Source organism: Lycorma delicatula, chromosome 2 (assembly GCF_047948215.1).
Source record: "Lycorma delicatula isolate Av1 chromosome 2, ASM4794821v1, whole genome shotgun sequence".
NCBI lineage: Eukaryota > Metazoa > Arthropoda > Insecta > Hemiptera > Fulgoridae > Lycorma > Lycorma delicatula.
Window position 1 is genome coordinate 207727236 of NC_134456.1, and position 21965 is coordinate 207749200.

At 31.4% G+C, this 21965-nt stretch overlaps 1 protein-coding gene across 1 annotated transcript in view; it reads right to left on the minus strand.

Moving 5' to 3' along the window:
- Ac3 (Adenylate cyclase 3) overlaps window positions 1-21965 on the minus strand; it is a 951674-nt gene that overhangs the window by 306812 nt on the left and 622897 nt on the right. Inside the window, exon 5 of the mRNA XM_075358061.1 lies at window positions 7910-8037. Within this exon, the coding sequence (XP_075214176.1) occupies window positions 7910-8037 (128 nt within the window). The remainder of the gene's footprint in view (window positions 1-7909; window positions 8038-21965) is intronic.

The following is a 21965-nucleotide window of genomic DNA, read 5'->3' on the forward strand; positions in this document are numbered from 1 at the left end:
CCTGATTATGCACTAGGGATGTTTTCAGAACAGTAGGAAAATTTGGGTTTTACGTTGATTTTTGAAAAACGCTATGTTTTAATATATTATGTAACTTTTCTCAAAAACTTTTTGGTCCAATTTCCTGGGAATTTTGCAGTATTCCACTAACTAGGGGCTTTATTTTCAGTATCTTAATGTACGGTGATGTATCATGTTTGCTGTGACCTATGTGTTTTTGTTGATATCGCTATTGTAATGCGATTGCATTATGACGTATTAGTGTGTGAGTGGGCGTGTAACTTCCCCACTTCTAGAAGGAATGGTTCACTAGCGGTTCCAGGAAGGGTGGTAGTTTAGTTGGTAGTGCGTTGGTTACATACGCATATTAATAACATCTTGCGGCATCTGTTAGCAAGCCCGACACTGCTTAGGCGTCTGTAAATGGAATCCCCCACCACTTAAACAAAAAAAAGAAAAGGCGGGCTTTACTTTAACACATAGATTACTTAAAAGAATTGTTTACAAAACTTTTACAAAGAAAAATATAATTTTTTTCTTTATGATAATTCTTTATTTTATCATATCCCTGTGTTAAACTATTGTAGACATATGTAAGAATACCTGGTAAAAATTTCAAGAAGATTGGTTTAGTAGTTTTGAGAAATATGCATAACGTTAACCTTGCGAGAGATAGACTTTCCTTGTACCCTTAAGGATGTACTTCATCACTCATCGTGCATATTACACACACACACACACACACACACACACACACACACACACACACACACACACACACACACACACACACACACACACACACACACACACACACACACACACACACACACACACACACACACACACACACACACATACACACATACACACACACACACACACACACACACACACACACACACAACTAATGTGTGTGCATATATATATGTGTGTGTGTGTGTGTGTGCGTTTGTAGTACACAGCAAAAACCTATGTAATTAAATAAATATGTTATAAATAAAGTGCCTAAGATTAATCTTTAGAAGCCGAGGTACAAGATGGCTGAAAAATATTTAACAGAAGAATAAAATATATTTATAAACAGGATATGTAAATGTGTTTTTTCTTTTCTCTGTTATTGTAATAAATGATACTTTTGCATTGTCTCTTAGCATGATGAACAGCATTTATTTCTTATTCCGTATTTCTTAATAAGTGGTTTTTTAAAATAAATAAAAAATTCTTGTCTTTTTCTCAGAAGGTATATTTTATACATGCATGTCGCTTCCTGTATATAGTCGTAGGTATTGCATGCTCAAAAAAAAAGAGGAGAATTTGAAAGGATAGTAAGAGTAGCAGTTGTAATGAGAAATAATGGATCACAGTCCTTTGTCAACCTGTCTTTTGTTACTACCTTTTTTTTTCTTTTTCATCAACACCTTCTTTTTATTTACTCTCTCAACTACACCCGTTTCTAACACTCAATTCATATTTTATACTATACTATATTATAACATTTCTATATTTTCAAACTGTGGGAAGAGAGTTTAATTATATATGTGTGTATATATATATATATTTATATATATATATATATATATATATACACGCTCACAAACACACACACACAATATTCAGAGTGTTTCTAAAATTATGGGCTGGCTATATTTTTTCGAATTATACTTGTAAAACTAAACAAAAAATATCCTTAGAAAAAATGGCAATTTCTTGTTCGTTCTCCCATGTCCGCCATTTTGTTATTTTTATATAAAAATTTATATCTTAAGTTAAGATAGAGAAATCACATTCACATTTTATAAGCGTCTTGGTAATAAAGTTTTAAAATTAGCAATAATTCCTGATCGAAATACCTTCACAAATTACAAAATGGCGCCCATGTTTAATTTTCAATCTGTTATATCTCTATAAATATAAGTTTTATCAAAATGTATATTTGTGCTAAAATATTAAGCATTTTATTACGAACAAAATGACATTTTATTTTTTTAAATCGATTAACAAATAGCGGAGTTATGGTTGATGTTGTAATTTTGTGTCTGTTTTCTTGTTCTTCACTTTACGTTCAATTCCAGTAAATATTAATTGTTTTTATTTATTGTTAATTCTAGTATTTTAAATTAATATCAGATTAAGTAATAATTTTCTCACAACATAATTTAATATTAAATAATAATAAAACAATTGATATTAATTTTTCACTTATGAATAATTTTACACAGCGACTATTACTGCTGATCTAGATAACAATGAAAAAAATGAAGCTTCTTTCAACAGGAATGGTGTTCAAAACTATCACAAAAAGCCTATCTGGGACGACGAGAATCCACATGGTACCTTCCAAAGTAGCCATCTGCAAAGATTTTCCCTGAATATATGGGCAGGTATTTTTAATGACTATATTTTGGGTCCTGTCAATTCTACCAAATCATTTAAACGGCGAAAATTTCATTCTCATTTAACAGAAAAGACCTAACTGTACAATTAAGAGGAAATATGTGGCTTCACAACGATGGAGCTTCAGCACATTTCAGTCAGTTGGTATCATATTTCCTGCATGAAACTTTCCATGAAAAACGGATAGGCCGCCGCGAAGGGCCAGTGCCCTGGACTGCCCGATCACCTCACTTAAACCCTCTTGACTTCTACCTATGGGGTCATTTGAAACATATTATTGTTTATTCAATTCAACATTGAGGATTTTCAACAAAGGATCCAAAATGAATTTCAAGAAATTAGGAATACTCCCGGAATCTTTGAACGGTTAAGACAATCTCTCAGAAAAAGACTGCAGATTTGTGTAATTTCTAATGGTGGACACTTTAAAACTGAGAGACTTATCTCTTATAACTTTTAATAATTGCTTACTGTTTATTTAAACAAAGCGTACGACATAAGTTTCTACAACAATTAACGTAAGATTATCACAGGTAATTGTTTTATTTTTTTAAATTATTAGGTCTATTATTGTGAAAAAAATATTACTAGAATTAACAATACATAAAAGCAATTAATATTTAATCGAAATTGAACATAATTTGAAGGTCATGAAAACAGACACAACATCTATTTTCTGCCATAACTCGGTTATTTGTTAAACGATTTAAAAAAATAAAATATCATTTTATTCAAAATAAAAGGCTTAATACTTTATTAATAATATACATTTTGATAAAACTTATATTTATGGAGATATAACGGATTGAAAATAAACATGACCTCTATTCTGTAATTTGTGAATGTATTTAAGTCCTGATTTTTTGCTAATTTTATAATTTTACTACCAAGACGCTTATCAAATATTAATGTAATTCCTCCTCTATCCGAACTTGAGATATAATTTTTTATATAAAAATAACAAAATGGCGGGCAGTGGGAGAACGAAGGAGAAATTGCAATTTTTCCTAAGGATATTTTTTGTTTAGTTTTATAAATAGAGTTTGAAAAAGTAGAGCTAACCGACCATTTTACAAACAGCTTTTATATATATATAAAATAACATCACGTTTTCAGCAACAGATAAATGACACATTTCATTTCATTTCTGTTACGTTTCCTGAACGAATCATTCTGAAAACATTCATATTCATGTTTATTTATATTGGAATTTAAAGAGAAATTACATTAAAGCTTTCTTTCTACTTACAGATATGGAAAACTGTGTAACAATTTTTAATATTTATTATTAACATGAAATTTTATAGTTATCATTTATTTCTTTTGATTGTTTTAAAATAATTTAATTACTAATTATATACAGCTGTATTTTTGCAATTATGATGATAACATTTTATATTGAAGTAATTTTGTGATACAGCAGTATACTAATCATTTAATACTGAAAAAGGGTATGTTTTAAGGGAGTATAATCAGAAAAGATAAAATACCAGACCTGCGCTGTGTATAGATTATCAGTTTTTGTTATAAAGTACTAAATATGATTTGGTTTAAGAATATTAAAACATATAAGTTAACAAAAATAATAAAGTTTTCCATTTTCTCAATAAAAACTACGATTTTAAAAAAAAATGGACATCTGAAAGAAGGAAAATAATATTAAATGATATAGGAACAGATTATTTAATTACACTGTCTTGTACTTGCTTACTAACAAATAATATCAAAAATGATTTCTTTTGTAACGTATATGAAATTATCGATATATCTGGGTAAAAAAGGAAAACTTCATTAAAAAGGTTATCAAATAAAATGTATTTAGTTATAGGACAAATTGTGTGACTTGATTATCCGAACTCCAATTTTCCGGATTTTCAAATATTCGAACCGCTTACGTCTACACTAAGCAATTAAAAACAAAACTTAATTCATTACTTAAAAAAAAAAAAAACTAAAATACTATTCAAATGAAGGAAGCTTTGCTTCAACAGGAAATTTTTTATCGATTTTACTGTTTTTTAATGGACTTTATTGGAATTCGTATAGCATCCTGACCCCGTAGGGGAAGACACCCTCCGTTCTGAGCCCTTATGGACTTACCAGGGGATATCTTCGAAACTTCGGTTTTTGAGATATTCCAGTCGCCTCGGCCAGGATGCCGTCGATGCGAATGCCATGAATGACATTCCCATCGGTGTACTACTATTTAAGGAATCCATAAATAAATCACATCTCACCGAGTCTTAAGCAAGACTGAAAATACGTAACTAAACAAAGGAATTGAACTACCTACCCGTAGAAGGTAAAAGTGAGTTCAATACACAAAACGAAACATAAAAATATTACACGGAACAATAACAACAAAGTAACATTGAAAAAAAAAACAAAGAACAAGAACACCACAAATGTAATTAATATAACAAAAATAGAATAAAAGATAAATCCAAACAGAGATCTAGATCCCCTCAGCAATCCTATCCTTTCCTAAGTACATTATAAAACTCTCCATTACTGCCCATTCGGCCTGGTTCTTCCAGTTTACACGGAGATCCAACGCCGACCCGATAAGATCAAGCCAACAGATGATCTCCGTACGCACTAACTCGTACTTCGAACACTCATAAAGGACATGGTAGGTGCCGTTCAATTGTCCACACTGAGGACACATCCCAGAATCTACCAGGCCGAATTTCTGCAGTGTGTCCCTAAAAGCACCATGGCCGGAAAGAAATTGCGTCACATATTTATTAAGGTGCACCCAAGTGGCGTCCCACAAACCAACAACATTTGGAAAAAGATCATGCGTATAACGCCCACCCTCTGTCTCATCTCATCTGGCCTGCCACAAGGCATTGCCATGTTGTTCAATTTCTCGAACTTTATCGGAAGTCATTCATATAGCACAAAAGTTACGTAAATTTAGGCCTGTGTTAAACTAATTAATTATAAAATTAACTTATGAAATGACTGATTGAAACATATTAATTGGCCAAGCATGAACTAGGATGTAATGATTTGTATTCAAGGTTGTCAAACGAAAAACTCTCGTGAATATTTGTCAATTTTTTGGACTCATTAAAGAACAAAACAATGCGACATGATAAGAATTTGAGATGGTTTCCTCAGATTATTTGTTAACAATTATGTGATCTTCCAACTCAAACGAAGATATTAAAGCAAGTATAAATTAATGATTTATTTTTAAAAGAAAAGTTAGTGTTTTTAAACATATATTTTTACTAGTAAGTATCACTAAGTTTTATGCTACTAAATGAATGGTAATTCCTTCGATTTTCAGTAAATTTTAAAAAATTATATTTTTTATAACAAACAGTAACTTAATTCAATTTCTCTTCAATACGATTTATCTAAGAATTTTCTTATGTTTTTATTTTAATATGTTCTATTTAATGACATTATTTTATAAAACAGCAGGATATTAAATTTTGTATTTCTTTTTTCAGTTATTTTTAGTAAATCTGATTTTTTTAATAGCCAGTTTCTACTTACTGGATTTTTTGTAACGTTTTACTAACAGCAGTCGTAACCGGTAAGGGGTCAAAAAAAATATTTATTTTTGGAATTTCTACTCAGTTTTATTTTTCAATATTTTCTGAGTCATGATATAAAATTCATAACTGTCCGTTAACAAATAATTTTTTTATGATTTTTTTTTTTTTTAATCGAGTAAAACTGGCAAATTTACAAGTAAATACTGTTGCTACCACATACAAAATGTTCTTGAGGCTATAAAACCAATATTTCAATGTTTATCTGATGAAGATTTGTTGAAAAAATGTCTCCATGGACAGACGCAGAATTCCAACGAGTCTGTCAACCATATAATTTGGAACCAGTTGCCGAAAAATATTTTTTTCAACATTTAGTAATAGAATTATTGGTAAGTGTAAAGTTCTGCAGCATCTTGGAATCAATCCGGTTTTTCATACTGTAAACGTTTTAAAAAAGATTGACGCAATACGGGTAACCGAGGTGGAAAATACAGTTCAAGAAATGCAGAAAAAAGGCAAGACAGACAAGCAGAAATAAAAAGATAAAAGCTAAAAGATTAGGAAGCTAACACTGATGACGCAGATTATGAAGCTGGGAAATTTTTAAACGGGTAACTTAAAAAAGGTATTTTATATAATTTTTAAATCCCGTTTTCCAAAAACCATATTTTTCTGTATTATATTTTTTATCTTAGGAACTTCTGTATTCTTTTTTTTATCTTAGGAACCACTGAATATAACAACTTGAATTTTTTTTTTAATTTTTCTATATGTGTAAATTTTTCTATAATGTAATTTTTTTTGTAGATTTTCCAAAAAATCTAGAATTTGAAAATATGTGAACAATTATCCGTTAAAAAATATAATTCCAAAAAATAAAAAAAAGTACTATTATTATTATTAATTTATGTTTCATGAAGGAAGTGGTTTATAGTTATAATTCTAGATGCATCTAATCTACTTAGAATATCAAGTATCTAGAAAAAAATTTAAGTCTTTAACATTAATAGTTCCTGAGATTTTAACATTAATGGGTCTGAAATTAAATTTAATTTTATTGAAATATAAAGGAAGTAATATAATATATGTAATCGCGAAAAATTTTGGTTTTCAGATTTCAACGGAAATATTCATTTTTACCATCCCTGAATCCATTATAACTAGTATCAGGGTGACGTCTGTATCTACGTACATTTTTCGCATAAGTCAAAAACTATTAGTCGCAGGACGTTTAAATTTTGGATTTAGGACTGTTTTAACGTCTAGTTTTGCACCTCCCCTTTTCATTGCAATCGATTAAACCGAAAGTGACCAAAAAAGCCCAAAATCCAAAACATTTGGATTTTGAACTTTTTCTTAACTGTGGTAATACCCTCATTGAGAGCTTTTCAACGATATATTATAAGCGGTTTTTATTTTCATTGGTTCCAGAGTTATAGCCAAATAAAATTTTAATTAATGAAATATTTGGATTTTACCAGGGGAAGGCACATTGGTTCGAATCCAACTTCATCTCCTTTTTTATTTTTTTTTTAATTTAAATATATTGATTTATAAATAATTATTAACCTCTGATTGTAAAAAAAATTACGATAAATAATACTTCAATAATAACAATAACAAAATTAAAAAAATATCAGAATTTTATAATGAAATAAAATTTTATGTACTTTTCCTTTAAAAAAAAAATGTGTGTATGTAATTTAATAAGTGTACAAAGAAGTTATTTTTTTGAACACATCAAATTTTTTTGTGTTATATTTTCGTCTTTTTATTAAGTATATACTTATTACACATTTAAATGATTATTGTTTAAACCTTTTGTAATTTTTCATTTATCCGGATTCGCCCTTGGAAAGGTTAGTCAGAATAATCGGCATTCCACTGAACCTTTTTTGAACCATTAATTTTATATTATATGGTAATTTATTTTATAATACTATGTAATAAATTAAAGAATTTCATTAAATAAAAAAAATTATGATATATTTTTAACTTACTTTATAGCTTTCACCATTGATAAGCCCATATGAACACTGAGAACTGCATGATCTGGTCTTTCACGAGGTGCTCCACTGATACAATAGTAACAATCACCAAGAATTTTGATTCTCAGTTGATTATATCTCTGTAAATAAATTAAAAAAAAATATTAATCTAATTTAAGAATATAAAATTGATTAAAAATGTATTTTTATTTATCATACGTATAAATTTATACTGAAATGATTCTTTTGCAAACATAATTAATATGAAGTAAAGTAAATTCTCGCATTTCTGTATATATAAACATATACATCTGAGAGTAATCTCTAACTGACTATTTTGATTTTCATCTTGTCGGAATATAGAAGAGATTCAATGTTAATCTTGATTCAAATTTCACCCGTCGTAGGTCTCGCTCTTTCTCGTCATGTACATTAATGGAATTTACAAACCAACCTCTGAGAATTTCATTAAATTCTCACTCAGAAGACAACACAAATTGTAAATACAACATCATAAATTATACAGATTGTTTATCCGACAGAAAACAGAGCGGTTTGTTGTATATATAACCTAAAATAATATTAAATAATTAAACAAGTTGACAGTTTTCAGTGGGGTAATGTAATTGACGGAAGTCGTTAGAGTATATTTAATAGAAATAACCGATTACTTCTACTAAAATTAACTTTTTTATTTAATTTTTATAAAAGCCAGATGTTTCATTAGTTATGAAATATTATTACCTTTTTATTCGATTTACACTTCCTAAAAATATTGCATTTTAATGTTTTCACTTTATCTTTTAAAGGAATGTATTATGAAATCTAGAAAAAATATTAATATGTTGTATTAGATTTTACAAGATACAGGGTGTCCCATATAAAACGCAACCCATCAATCACTCATCCATGAAGTTTCAAAAGTCAAGCTTACTCCCCTACTCGTTACTGAAATGGACTCGTCCAACATCTGAACATCGCGGCGACGCAGTAGAACACTACCGATAGTAACAACAATGCAATCATAACGTTCAGTGTATTGCTATAGACAAGACGGTGTTTTCGCTAGATGAACGTGTTTTCATTGTTGAGTCGTACTTCAGTACGATATCAGTGGTTGCAGTGCAAGATTTGTTTCGCCATAAGTACCCAGATAAACCAGCTCCTAACAAAACATCAGTATTAAGGTTAGTTGCAAAATTTAGAGAGACCGGTTCTGTTAATAACAAGGAACACAAAAGATCTGCGTCAGTGTTGAATACAGATACAGTCACTGAAATCAAAGACCGATTACTCGCCTCGTCAAATAAATCGATCAGACGTTTGTCTGCTGAAATTAATTTGTCTAAATCAACTGTTCATCGGGCGACCAATCAATTACAATTATGACCTTATCGCATTTAAATGGTTCATCAACTTCTTGAGCCCGACAAAGAAAAACGGCTACAATATTGTCAACGGGTGTCGATTTCTGCGTGAGGGAATTAATGTTATGATTTCGTTATTTTTCACAGATGAAGCACGGTTTCATTTGGATGGCTACGTAAACAGCCAAAACAGTAGAATTTGGAGCGCTGAAAATCCCCACGTTTATCACGAAAAACAATTACACCCGCAGAAGTTGGGCGTGTGGTGCGCGATATCGCGGAAGAAAATAATCGGTCCTATTTTTTTTCGAGTACACCATTAATGCAGAACGATATCAGGATATTTTATTTCAGTTCATTGCACTCTTGGAAGAGGAAGGACAGACATTGCTGGGTACAACATGACGGTGCGACATCGCACTACGCAGGTTCAACTTCTGATTTCGTTGAGGAATTCTTTGGTAATCGTGTTATCGGTCGAAACTTGTGGCCACCAAGATCTCCAGATTTGACTGCGGCGGACTTTTTTCTATGGGGTTACCTCAAAGAAAAAGCCTACAGCAACAAACCACGAACACTTGAACAATTGAAAATCAATGTTGAACAAGCTGTATTAAATATCCAGCCACAAACTTTGAAAAAAGTTGCAGTAAAAAGAATTGAAGCATGTATTCAAGAAGATGGCGGCCACTTCCAACATTTATTCTAAATTAAGGTAATGGATGGTGATAATAAAAATTACATTTACATTTACACATGCCTTTTTATTATTTCAATACCTACCAATATAAGGTTGGGTTGCGTTTTATATGGGACACTCTGTATAATATACCCTCTTAACCCGACAGACACTGTTACGAATCGGCTTACTTAGCAGTTACACTACTGGATAAACTTCCTGCCACACCTCTCCCCGACGACATGAAGGATACACTGAAGTTTAAAGTTTCCTGAAACCTCAGCGCGGTCTGACTTAAGGCCACCGAATCCAAAAGAAGAAGAAGAAGGAATAAAGGTTATGAATAAAGCAGTAGATGGTAGTCTATAAAACCACAAGCAGTTTGGCATGAGTGATTTATAGGAAATAGGTGGTATGAAATAAACAACCCCCATTTAAATTATTGTTTCAAGACTTCTTCGAGGAAGTAAACACTTTTTTTACCCCCCATCCCTCCACCCGAGGTGGACACAACTAGTCATAAACTCGTCTCCGAGGGGTGCCACAGCCTCTAACTACCTTGTCGGGAATAAAGTTCCCGACGATATGTAGATATGTAGAAGGCTTGTGATGGAGCATTCAATTTTACTAAAACAAATACAATTTTTTACTGGAAAAAAAATTGATATTAGAGGGATTGTTAATAAATAGTGGTTCTCGAGATATTTTCAAAATAGAATTAATAGAAATAGAGTTGGTAATGTATTAAATAGGCCAGGTAAATTATCGCTTAGAGTTCCACAGGATTTGTGCTTGGTCACATCCTATTTGTTATACATGTGAATGATTTTTGTAAATTTAAAGGTGAAGTTATTGCTTTTACAGATGATATGACTACGTGCTATCGACCAATTAGAATTCAGAAATTACCCACTAATATTGTCAGTGATCTCAGAGACATAAGGGCTTGGCTAACGTTGAATGAAATTACTTTAAATGTTCATAAAACGAATTTTTTTTAAGATCTAGGGATAATGTAAGTAATAATTTAAAATATCATAATGTAAATTTTACGGGTGGAAACTTGTGTAACCGAGTATTTTGATTAAGGTTGATAGTGTTAAATATCTTAGAATTACCGTAAATAGCCGATTGACATGAAAAAGTCACGTTCATTATGTTACAAATCTTATTGGTTTTTGTATAATGAAGTCTTGAAACAATAATTTAGATGTCGGTTGTTTATTTCATACCACCTATTTCTTATAAATCACTCATGCCAAACTGCTTGGGGTTTTATAGACTACCACCAACTACTTTTTCATAACCTTTATTCCTTCTTCTTCTTTTGGATTCGGTGGCCTTAAGTCAGACCGCGCTGAGGTTTCAGCAAACTTAAAAAAAACAGGTTTCAGGTTTTATTAAAAAATATGGCCTCGATTATAAAATGAAAATTTGTTTTTTCTCTTAATCAATCCAGAATCAATTATGCAATAACATGTTGGGGAGGAACATATAAATCGATTTTTGACCCATTTATTATAATCCGGAAATATAGTGTGAGATTGATTGCTAATGAGCCTTTTTCTTCTTTTATTTTTTTTTTTTTTTAGAGGTGGGGAATCAATTTTACAGCCGCCATATGGCAACCGACCGAGTTGGTCAAGTGGTGAACGCGTCTTCCCAAATCAGTTGATTTGGAAGTCGAGAGTTCCAGCGTTCAAGTTCTAGTAAAGGAAGTTACTTTTATACGGATTTGAATACCAGATCGTGGATACCGGTGTTCTTTGGTGGTTGGGTTTCAATTAACCACACATCTCAAGAAATGGTCGAACTGAAACTGTACAAGACTACCCTTCATTTACATATCAGAGGATACATATTCAGAGGATACATATCATCCTCTGAAGCATAATCTGAACGGTAATTCCTGGATACTAAATAGGAAAAAGAAAAGACACCATATGGCAGTGTCGGGGTCGCTAACAGGTTCCGCAAGATGTTGTTAAATGCGTATGTATATCTGCGCAATACCGTCGAAACTGGAATTGCTTAAGAAGCATTACATCAGGAAAGGGGGTGATGCGTCCACTCACACATTAATATACTAGAATGCAATACATCATCGTCAAGCAGTACATAGCAATAACATTACGCCAAGAAAATGCATCCAAAGATGGACAATATGAATCATGAACAAACAAAATCAAATAAAAACAGAACATATATGCAAAAAATCTAACAGAAAACTCTAGACTAGTTCACATCAAACACCAAATGAGCAAAGAACATAATTGCAGACAGTACATCAAAACGTATCAAATCAGCCCCTTTCAGAGGTCATCATATGTACAAAGTCCCACGATCATCCAGACAGATCACAACAAGGTTCCGTAGCAAAGAAAAAAAGATAACATAATACATCAACATCATAGTACATTGCTAATGAGCCTAATGAATTGCTAATCAGCCTAGGTTATTATGGTTATCCATCGTCGTTATTAGGTATTCATCGTTATTCATTTTTAGGAAATTAGAAATATTACCTATGAGACAATTAATTGTACATCCTTAAATTAATGGATAATTTCTATTTAAAAGGAGGAAATTTTGAAGGAGTTCATAATATCCTACAGTCTGGTAGAAGTAAAGGAAAAATTATTTTTCCCTTTCAAAAATATCGTAAGATTATATGACTCCTAAGATTTATAACTTATTATCTGGTGATATCATGGAAACTGGAACTTATTCTGCGAAAAAAGATCCCTTTTGAATAAAATCTTTGAGATGGATGATCCAGAGTGTTTCTTCCTATCGATTGACCAATTCCCATGCTTATGAGGTTGATTGGTCGGTATTTATTACAGGATTACTTCCTTTTTTTGACGAATATATTCGTTAATTACTCTGATCTTTCATGTTGTTCGATGTATGTGATATACAACTAATATGATGATATCGAACTTTATATGATATTTGTCTTCTATATTTGAGTGGTGGATTGTTCGAATTTGATCACAGTGGTTAATGGTCAATACGTCAATTGAATGAAATTCTGTGTCTCTTTAATAGGAAATATGTTATATGATAAGTTTATGATGAATACCACTTTTCAGCTCTTTTAAATTATTAATTGATGTTTTAGTTTTGCCTTTATTGTAGTAATTAATTATATTTCTGGTAACCTTTAAAATAGGTTTGCCTCTAGGGATACCTAATTTCCAGTTATATGGAGTGTTTTATAAACTGTATTATTAAGTCATTTTATTTCGATTGTAAAATATAATACAGAGTGATCAGTTTAGCGATACACCATTATTTAATAAAATGAATTTTATTCGTATTTTTACATTTAGGCCTGGCTTTATACCAACTAATCTACAGTAAATGCTGAAAGCGGTTACCATTTTGTTCCAGACACTTATCCACACGTTTAACCGTTGACCTAGATACGTTTCTTAACATCCAAAGCGAAATTGCTTGTATTGTAGCAGTAATGTTCGTCTTAAGTTCTACTAGGGTATGAGAATTGTCTGATAAACCTTTTCCTTTAGAAAATCCCGTAGATAGAAATCCAAACTGGAGATTTCACCTTAATTGTACTCATCACCTCTTCTGTTGTACTCTTTCTGATTCGTGTTATGTCACAAACAGAACCTGTATCGTATAATATTTTTACCGATTTCTTCAATAGCTTTCTTTGTTGGTGCCCTTGTTGAATTTACCAGTAAATTCGTTCATGTATTGAATATAAGAACGCGTGGCGAAATACTTTTCGACTATAAACACTCTTTCTTCTATTGATTATCGCATATTGACACAACAAACTACTGTTTACTACTACTACTACTGTTCAACAACTAAGCGTGTACCGATAGATGCAACGGCTACTGAGTCGGTTACGATTCAGTCTTAACGGTGTTTCCCTCATATACGAACTGTAATACACTAAATTTCTCTCATTCAAATGAATTATTCCCGCTATGACAAATTTTGATGTATAAACATTCACAAAGAAAGTAGCGGTGTACTTTTAAATTGATCTCCCGGTATAATTAGAGTTTGTAATATTTGATTTAATTGTAAATAAAATAATAATATATAATAGTATTTTCATTTATTGCTGGTTTTATCTTATAATTTATTTTTATATTTATAATTTAACGTCTAATGATTTGTTTTAAGAAGGTGAGGTTAAAGTATAGAAACAGCTTCATATTTTAAAACCGAAGTATACAAGGACGTAGAATAAGTGCGGATCTGGTTACAAAATTACTATTTTAGGGTGTATTTGAAATTTTTTTCCCCATCTTGGATCTATAATATTGAATCACTTTTGTTTAAAAAAGAAGTTGAACATATGATAGATGATATTAATATAAATTTTTATTAGACAAATGATGGTAAAAACCATTTCTCTAAAAGTAGTTATAAGCAATCCGGTTTATAAACAATCGAAGTTAAAATCGCGGTAGTAATAAAACGATATAAAAAGCCTGATAGTAACCGCTTTTATTTCAAATTACCTTCAGAATTGTAATTAATGGTCCAAACACTAATAATAACAACCTTCACGATAATAAGAACGCTGATAATAATAATATACAATAACTAATAATTTGCATAATTATTGCCTCTAAATAGCTAGGTCAATTGATATTGTTGTTTTTTCCAACCAGTTTTCCAGCTACTGCCGGGTCCGGATATGTGTGAATTGGCAAATTTAATTATTGTTACCGGCTTACCAGACCTGTCGTAGCTATGTAAGCTAGCTAATGTAAGTGTAAATATACCGGTAAACATGTAGTCTAAAACAGACTTAGATCGACCGCTCCTAGACCCTGGAAGAAGTGGAAGATGGGTGAGGGGTGTTAGTTTTATGGCATGGAGGACAGCCCCGTTCAGGAGGGGTGGGATGCTCCCACCACTCCTGATTGAACTGGGACTTCTGGGGTCCTTAGGTGAGGAAAAGAAAGACTGGGAACCGGATTAGAAGCAGGCCCTTATTAAAAGACCGAGATTCAGTCATTGGGGGTGCTGTCAGGAACGGCATAGCTGGTCTGGCATGGCCTCCTAGGGGATTAGAGGGAACTGGTATCCTCAAGGCTGTGTTATACGGGATGTGGATCGGGCCTTGATGGGAAGGAAGAAGAAAAAAAGGACGCCCGCTCCTGAGTCATCCGCACGACTCAGGAGCGGGCGTCCTTTTTTTCTTCACCACCAAAGAAACCCACCGGGTTGGTCTAGTGGTGAACGCGTCTTCCAAAATCAGCTGATTTGGAAGCCGAGAGTTCCAGCGTTCACGTCCTAGTAAAGCCAGTTATTTTTACCACGGATTTGAATACTAGATCGTGGATACCGGTGTTCTGTGGTGGTTGGGTTTCAGTTAACCACACATCTCAGGAATAGTCGAACCTGAGAATGTACAAGACTACACTTCATTTACACTCATACATATCATCCTCATTCATCCTCTGAAGTATTATCTAAACGGTAGTTACCGGAGACTAAACAGGAAAAAAAGAACCACCAAAGAACACCGGTATCCACAGTTTAGCATTCAAATCCATGCAAAAACAACTGCTTTTATAAGGGCTTGGACCTTTAGAATTATTATAACTCTTAGGTGACTTTGAAAATCAGCTGATTTTATTATGACCACTAGACTAAGCCGGCGGATTTAAACTGATATTATTTACTTTGAACACACAAAACTTATTTTAAAAAATTATTTAAATGCATTCGGTTCTAAATTACTTAATAAAATAAATTAAAAAAAAAAAAATTAAATCATTTTAACAATTTTGAAATTTAAAAACTATATTACAAATTTTGGAGTAGTAAATCAACTGTTATTACAACAGCGAATTTTGTATTACGTTACAACAATGGAAGTTATTAAATTCTTATCTTGGCTTCAACGTAAAAGTACAATATTTGATCGTCTCTAAATTAATTACGTATTGGGAAATTAAGTTGTAGTTCAAATATTTGCTCTCTAATGTAAATTTTATTATTGTTATCTTCGATTATTCGTTTAATTTTATCAGATAATAAAACATCCTTTCAGTGAAACCGAAAGAATAGCACTGTTGATGAGATACCAGTAAAAATGTCTAATTAAATTGATTTTTAATACTTCGAATTTTCAATTATTAATTTAAATTTCCTATACTTTCAATCTGCAATAATATCCAGTTTAAATTTTTAACTTATTTGCATATATTTAAAAAAATATATTTTAAATAAACCTTATCTAAGTAAGTAATAATTAGGAAAAATGTATGAAAAATATTTTATACAAAAATCATTTCTATTATATTGAACTGTTAACTAACTATACCAGATGATCATTTCAAAAGTTACCACATTTATTATTCAACAGCTATCAGTCCCATCGTATTTTTGTTTGCAGGTATGTACACCATTATCAGGGGAAGCTTTTTTAAATTATTTTTAAAGGGGTCGAACCAACTCTATCTGCTACACCTACTCCAACTCAAAAATCTTAAATGGTATTTGTAACATTTAATTATATTAATTGACAACTCGAAAATATAATGAATTTTGGTGAAAAGACGATTATAATCCGTCACCCCTTTGCTCAGTAGGTGCAAAACACCATTTGGGGTAGTACTTTTTTTAAATTTCAGTTTAACGAAAATAACTATAAAATTACTTGACATTACTTCGTAAACCATTTGAAATAATCATAATCTGTGGATTAAAACTATGAAAATTATTTTTTAAATTACCAACACAAAATTTCGCCCTAAATGTTTTCTAAATTTTCAAGGGTTGAAAACTTTTTTTTAACTGAGACGACGTAGCATATAACCGAATTGAAAAGCCCTTTGAATGACAAGTAGTTTAGTCCAAATAAAATAGAAATTGGTTCACTGGTATTAAAGTTATCTGTTTTTTTTTTCTTTAGGTTATGTCGGGATACAGTGCTACTGACCCAACCCATTAGGTCTGAAATCGTCCGTTCTTCTTTTAAAAATCTGGGTTTTAGGTATCTCTAGTATTGAGAAAAAGAAGCAGTAAACACAGCATTATAACATCAGTTATACCTACGAAAAACCAGTTATAAGGTACCTACTTCTTTGCTGGCAACATGTTGAAAAATTTATTGGAAAATTTGATTGTTTACTGTTTAGTTTTTTAAGGAATTGCAACAGCTTTTCATTTGGAGGTAAGGGAGAAAGGATGAAAAATGTTAAAGGATTGATGGGGTATGCGAATCTGGAATTTCAAGACATTGTTGTAGAACGGAAAGTTTGGGAACCTTAAGAGGAAAATGAAGATAAATAAAATGGATGATTAGTTTTGAATAAAGTAAGGTAAGAGAGATAAGGTGAAATTAAGAGTAGAGAAGTAGAGTTTTTAATAAGAGAAGTAGAGAAGATTTTATTCTAGAAGAAAGAAAAAAAAATGGAGTGGCAGTAATTTTGAGAAATGAATTAGTAAAAGAGATAGAAAATATACTTTATGTAAATGATAGATTAGTATAGTTAAGGATTTTGAAATTACCAAAAGATTTAGTTACAATATAAGTATATATGGCAATAAAATTATGAAGAGGAAGACATCGAGGAGGTGTATGAGAGTATTGGAAAAGCAATAAAATTGGAAAAGAGCTGCTTTAGAGCAGCTCCTTTTCAGTCTCCCTTCAGTACCTTAGGATACTGAAGGGAGAGTGAAATAATATTGGCGAAAAGGGAATTTTGTAGATTATTTAACTTTGAGTTAAGGAACGGAATCGGAACAGATTAATGGAATTTTTCCAAAAAAAAAAAAAAATTATAACCATCACTTGATTCAAATATCACAGGAAGGTAACAGGATAAGGAAGCCTTCAGTAATGAAGTTTGGACTTTGTTAAGGTTAGTTTAAGTTTGGACTTACTTAAGGAAGAAGTTAGCCACATTTAATGTAGGGAAGCATGGACCAAAAGAAACCAAGTGGGACTACATTGAGGGTTTTGAGATGTAGATATGTAGAAGGTTGGAAAAAGTATGATGGACGGATAAAGTTATTAATGAGGATGTAATGATCAGGATTAAAGAAGAAAACATTTATGAGGGAAGTTTACAAAACAAAGGGAAACTAGTTAGCACATGTAGTGAGAGAGAGTGGAATCTTGGCAATTGAATTGAAAGGCATTAAAAGAGTAAAATAAGGAAAGTTGAAGTTTATTGATAAGGATGTACAAGGAGAGGAAGAAGAATGGTTGGTATAGAAATGAATGGGAATAACATTAGTGTAAAGACCTACCACCAGGTAGAACCCCAGATTAAGAAAAAATTTATAAACATTGGTATGATCTTATAAATGTAATAAAATTCCGAAAGCAAAGTTGTAATACTTTCCTTCCATTGGTTATTTATTCTTATTTAGTAGGAAAATAATGATTCGTAAAAATAAACAAAAATAGTTTAAAAAGATTCAAATAAATCAATATTTTTATAATTTGTTCGGCTTTCCCATACCTAACGTTGGCCTCAAAGTATTATTTTGGACCACGTGTACTATTATTATTTTTAGGAAGACATAGAAAAAACTTCAGTTAAAAAATATGAAATTGTGTAATAAATAAAAATATAACTTTGTTCGATTTATGGTGAAGTGGAGAATTTTGGGGAAAATCTTTTCAAAAAATCGTAAGATAAGCATTCACTTCATTTATAGATAAGATATGATAAAGAGATAAGCATACTGAGCTTATTATAAAGTGAGGCAAGTGCATATTCCTTGCCGGCCTCCGTGGCGTGAGTGATAGCGTCTCGGCCTTTTATCCGGAGATCCCGGGTACGAATCCCGGTCAGGCATGGCATTTTCATATACGCTATCCTCTGAAGGAATACCTAACGGTGAACTCGGAAGTTAAAAAATAAGTGCATGCCCCAAAATGTGTTTGCAAAGTTTTGAGAAAAGTGACCCCAAAATACTATTTTCTCCTACCCCTGGAGATAGTGACCACAAAATTTTACCAACAAATTTAACTCTACAGAAGAGCCTATGTACAAAATTTCATCAAGATCGGTGTATCCAGTCAAAATTTTTTTTTTCGGGGGTGGGGCGAAAAACCCCTGTGCGTTATCATCGCCCGGAATTTTCTTTAATAAAATGGTAGAATAACACTAAAAAATAAAACTAAATAAGGTTTAAAACTAATATAAATTATATAATAAAAAATTTAAAACTAAGTTAAAACAAAAATTAGAAAGTGAAATGAAACTCAAAACTAATATCACAGACGGAGTCTTTAAAATATAAAAGCTAAAATAATAGAAAAATGAAACTATATAAAACTTAAATAATTCCGATAGGGAGTGCAAAAGGCTCTCTACTCGGATAATAAAATTAAAAAAATAGTACCAAAAAAATTAAAATTGAAAGTAAGGGAAAAAATGATCAAAAACTCTTCTAGCATAAAAAATATATATCACAATATTAATTTTTTTGCAGTAACCCAGTACTACGCAAAAACAGAAACATCCGGTTCAAAATTTCTTTATCATTGTACAAGATACCACGGATGTTTCTGGGTAGATTAAATTTATGACGCAACGCCGCATAACATATGCAGTCTATGAGAATGTGATGCAGTCATGCGGCAGTTGCATCGTGTACATAGGGGTGCGTGTCCTCCTGACATTAGGTACTCGTGTGTGATCCTCATATGTCCTATTCGCAATCGGCAGAGGACTAGCAAATTTTATACTTCACGTCGAGTTTTTCTGCAAGAGGAGTCCAATGGCAACGCAGAATCTTTAATCCGTCGGAGTTTATTATCGACGGTAGTCGTCAAGTCACTCTGCCACCTTGCTCTCAGTGATTGTTTTACACGATTAATAAAATCAGAGGTAGTAACTCGGGTGTGAAAGGAGGTTGAGTACACGCTCAAATCTGCTTGTTCATTACCTGGAATCCCTACGTGGCTAGAAACCCAGCAAAAACTTAGTTCTGTGTTGTAAACTTCAATGACGGCAGAATGTTTAGAATAAAAGTTTTCTAACGCCTGGAGCGCACTACACGAGTCACTACAAATAAGAATGTTTCTATATTTAGGATTAATGATATTTAAAGCCTTTTTTATAGCGAGCAGTCCAGCGGTGAACACACTCGTAATACCGGGTAGGCCAAACATTTAAGTTATTAAGCTCATACTTGTACATAACATACTAACATTAACCGCCACTTTTTTTGGTAAGGTCCCTAGATCATGAAACGTCGAGTAATGAAAAAGAAACACCATACCCCATTTTTTGATTGATTACCTTTTCTTCTCGCGGTGTAGCTCTAGAATTCTGGTGACAGTAAAATAAAATTATTAAAAAGCTTCTTATTAGAAAGCTGAATTTCAGCAGGCTTCACTCCTTATCATACGGATGGATCTAGGTTCAAATCCCGACCTTTTTTTTCTACGCAGTACAAAATTCATAACCTAATTCAAAGGGAAGATGAAATTAGTTGTAAAGCTTGTAATTGCTGAAGTGAAATAAATTAAATAAAATATTAAATAATTTAATAATGCATTTCAATTTAGGAAAAAAAAACTGACAACACAGTTGTGGGACTTGTTGTCTTTGAGTTGAGTTGTTTTTGAGTTTACCTTTACCTTTTAAGTTGAAAATCTAATGGAATTATCAATGCCACATATATAGAAATAATCTGATCGAGTTTGGTCAAAATCGGTCCAGTAGTTCTGGAAATATAAGGGGATTTAGAGGTCAACACCGAAGACACATTAGTATATACGAACGTTCACATCCGGAAAATTTCCATCCGGTTTTTTTGGGTTCCGTGTCAAGACGTCAAGATCCGATGAAACCGCATGCCCAAATTGAACCGATTACAATAATTTCCCTTCCCATTTCCCTGGAAAGTAAAAATTATATTTTAATCATAAAATTTTATCATTTTATTTCGATCTCTTATGACTTATTATCAGAAAATACATTTTTTCATAGCTCATATTCTTAATAATAAATCCAATTTATCTGAGTTTCTACTTTTTATTTTACAGATATTCATTACGCATTAATTCAGTAAAGAATAATTTAATATATAATTAATATCTATAAAATGAAAAGTAGAAACTAAGAGAAAGTAATTTCACAACTATCTTTTATTTTTAATATTAACTATAATTTTTTTTTTCTGATAATACGCGTAATTTTTCTGATTCAAATAAAGCGTAAGTAATATTTTTATCGTAAAATTTGTAAATAAAACGAAGTTTTTTTTTGTAATTTTTTTATTAGTAATTAGGAGTACAAGGCTATTAGTTTTTAAAGTAATAGGTTATTAAAGATAGTAATATGTTCGAGTGCGGTCTTGTATTTGTGGTTAGATTAAACAAATGTAAATCCTGAGTTAAGTCTTTTCTCAGAATTAAATTGATGAGAACACTCTCTAAATGTAGTAGTAAAATTTAAAGTAGAATACGTGCATTGAAATCTACCGCCGTTGTTCAATTTGTTACGGTCTTGTATGTAGGTAGATTTACAAACCACAGTTGTATACAATTAATTTACTGTAATATGCACTTGCGGTCATAGTAGTGACCTGTAATGAACATTAGAAACTAGAAGTGTAAACCTCTTTTTTATTAAGACAGATAAAATGTAAGCCTAATAATACGGTAGAAAGTACATTTATTTCAGTTTCTAGTAGGTAATAGGATTAATTCTTTAAAAATAAATATAATAATTTATATAATACAAATATATCCTTAGTAATAAAAAATAAAATATTAAATAATAATTGAGTTATACTTTGTTATTTGATTTTCAATTACACTTTAAATAAATTCAATTTTTTTTTAATGTTATAAATTATTTTTTATTAATAATGAGTTAATATAAAAATAATCCTTTAGAGATTTCTCTCATCAAGTCGTAGATATCTCTCTCTAGAATAATTTTTTTCTTTTTTAAAACTGATCCTTTGTTTTTCTAAGTAGAGTTTTTATACTTTCACGTCAAAATTGCCAGTAATAGATTCCTGCAATAATGAGGGAATGGACTTTTCTTCC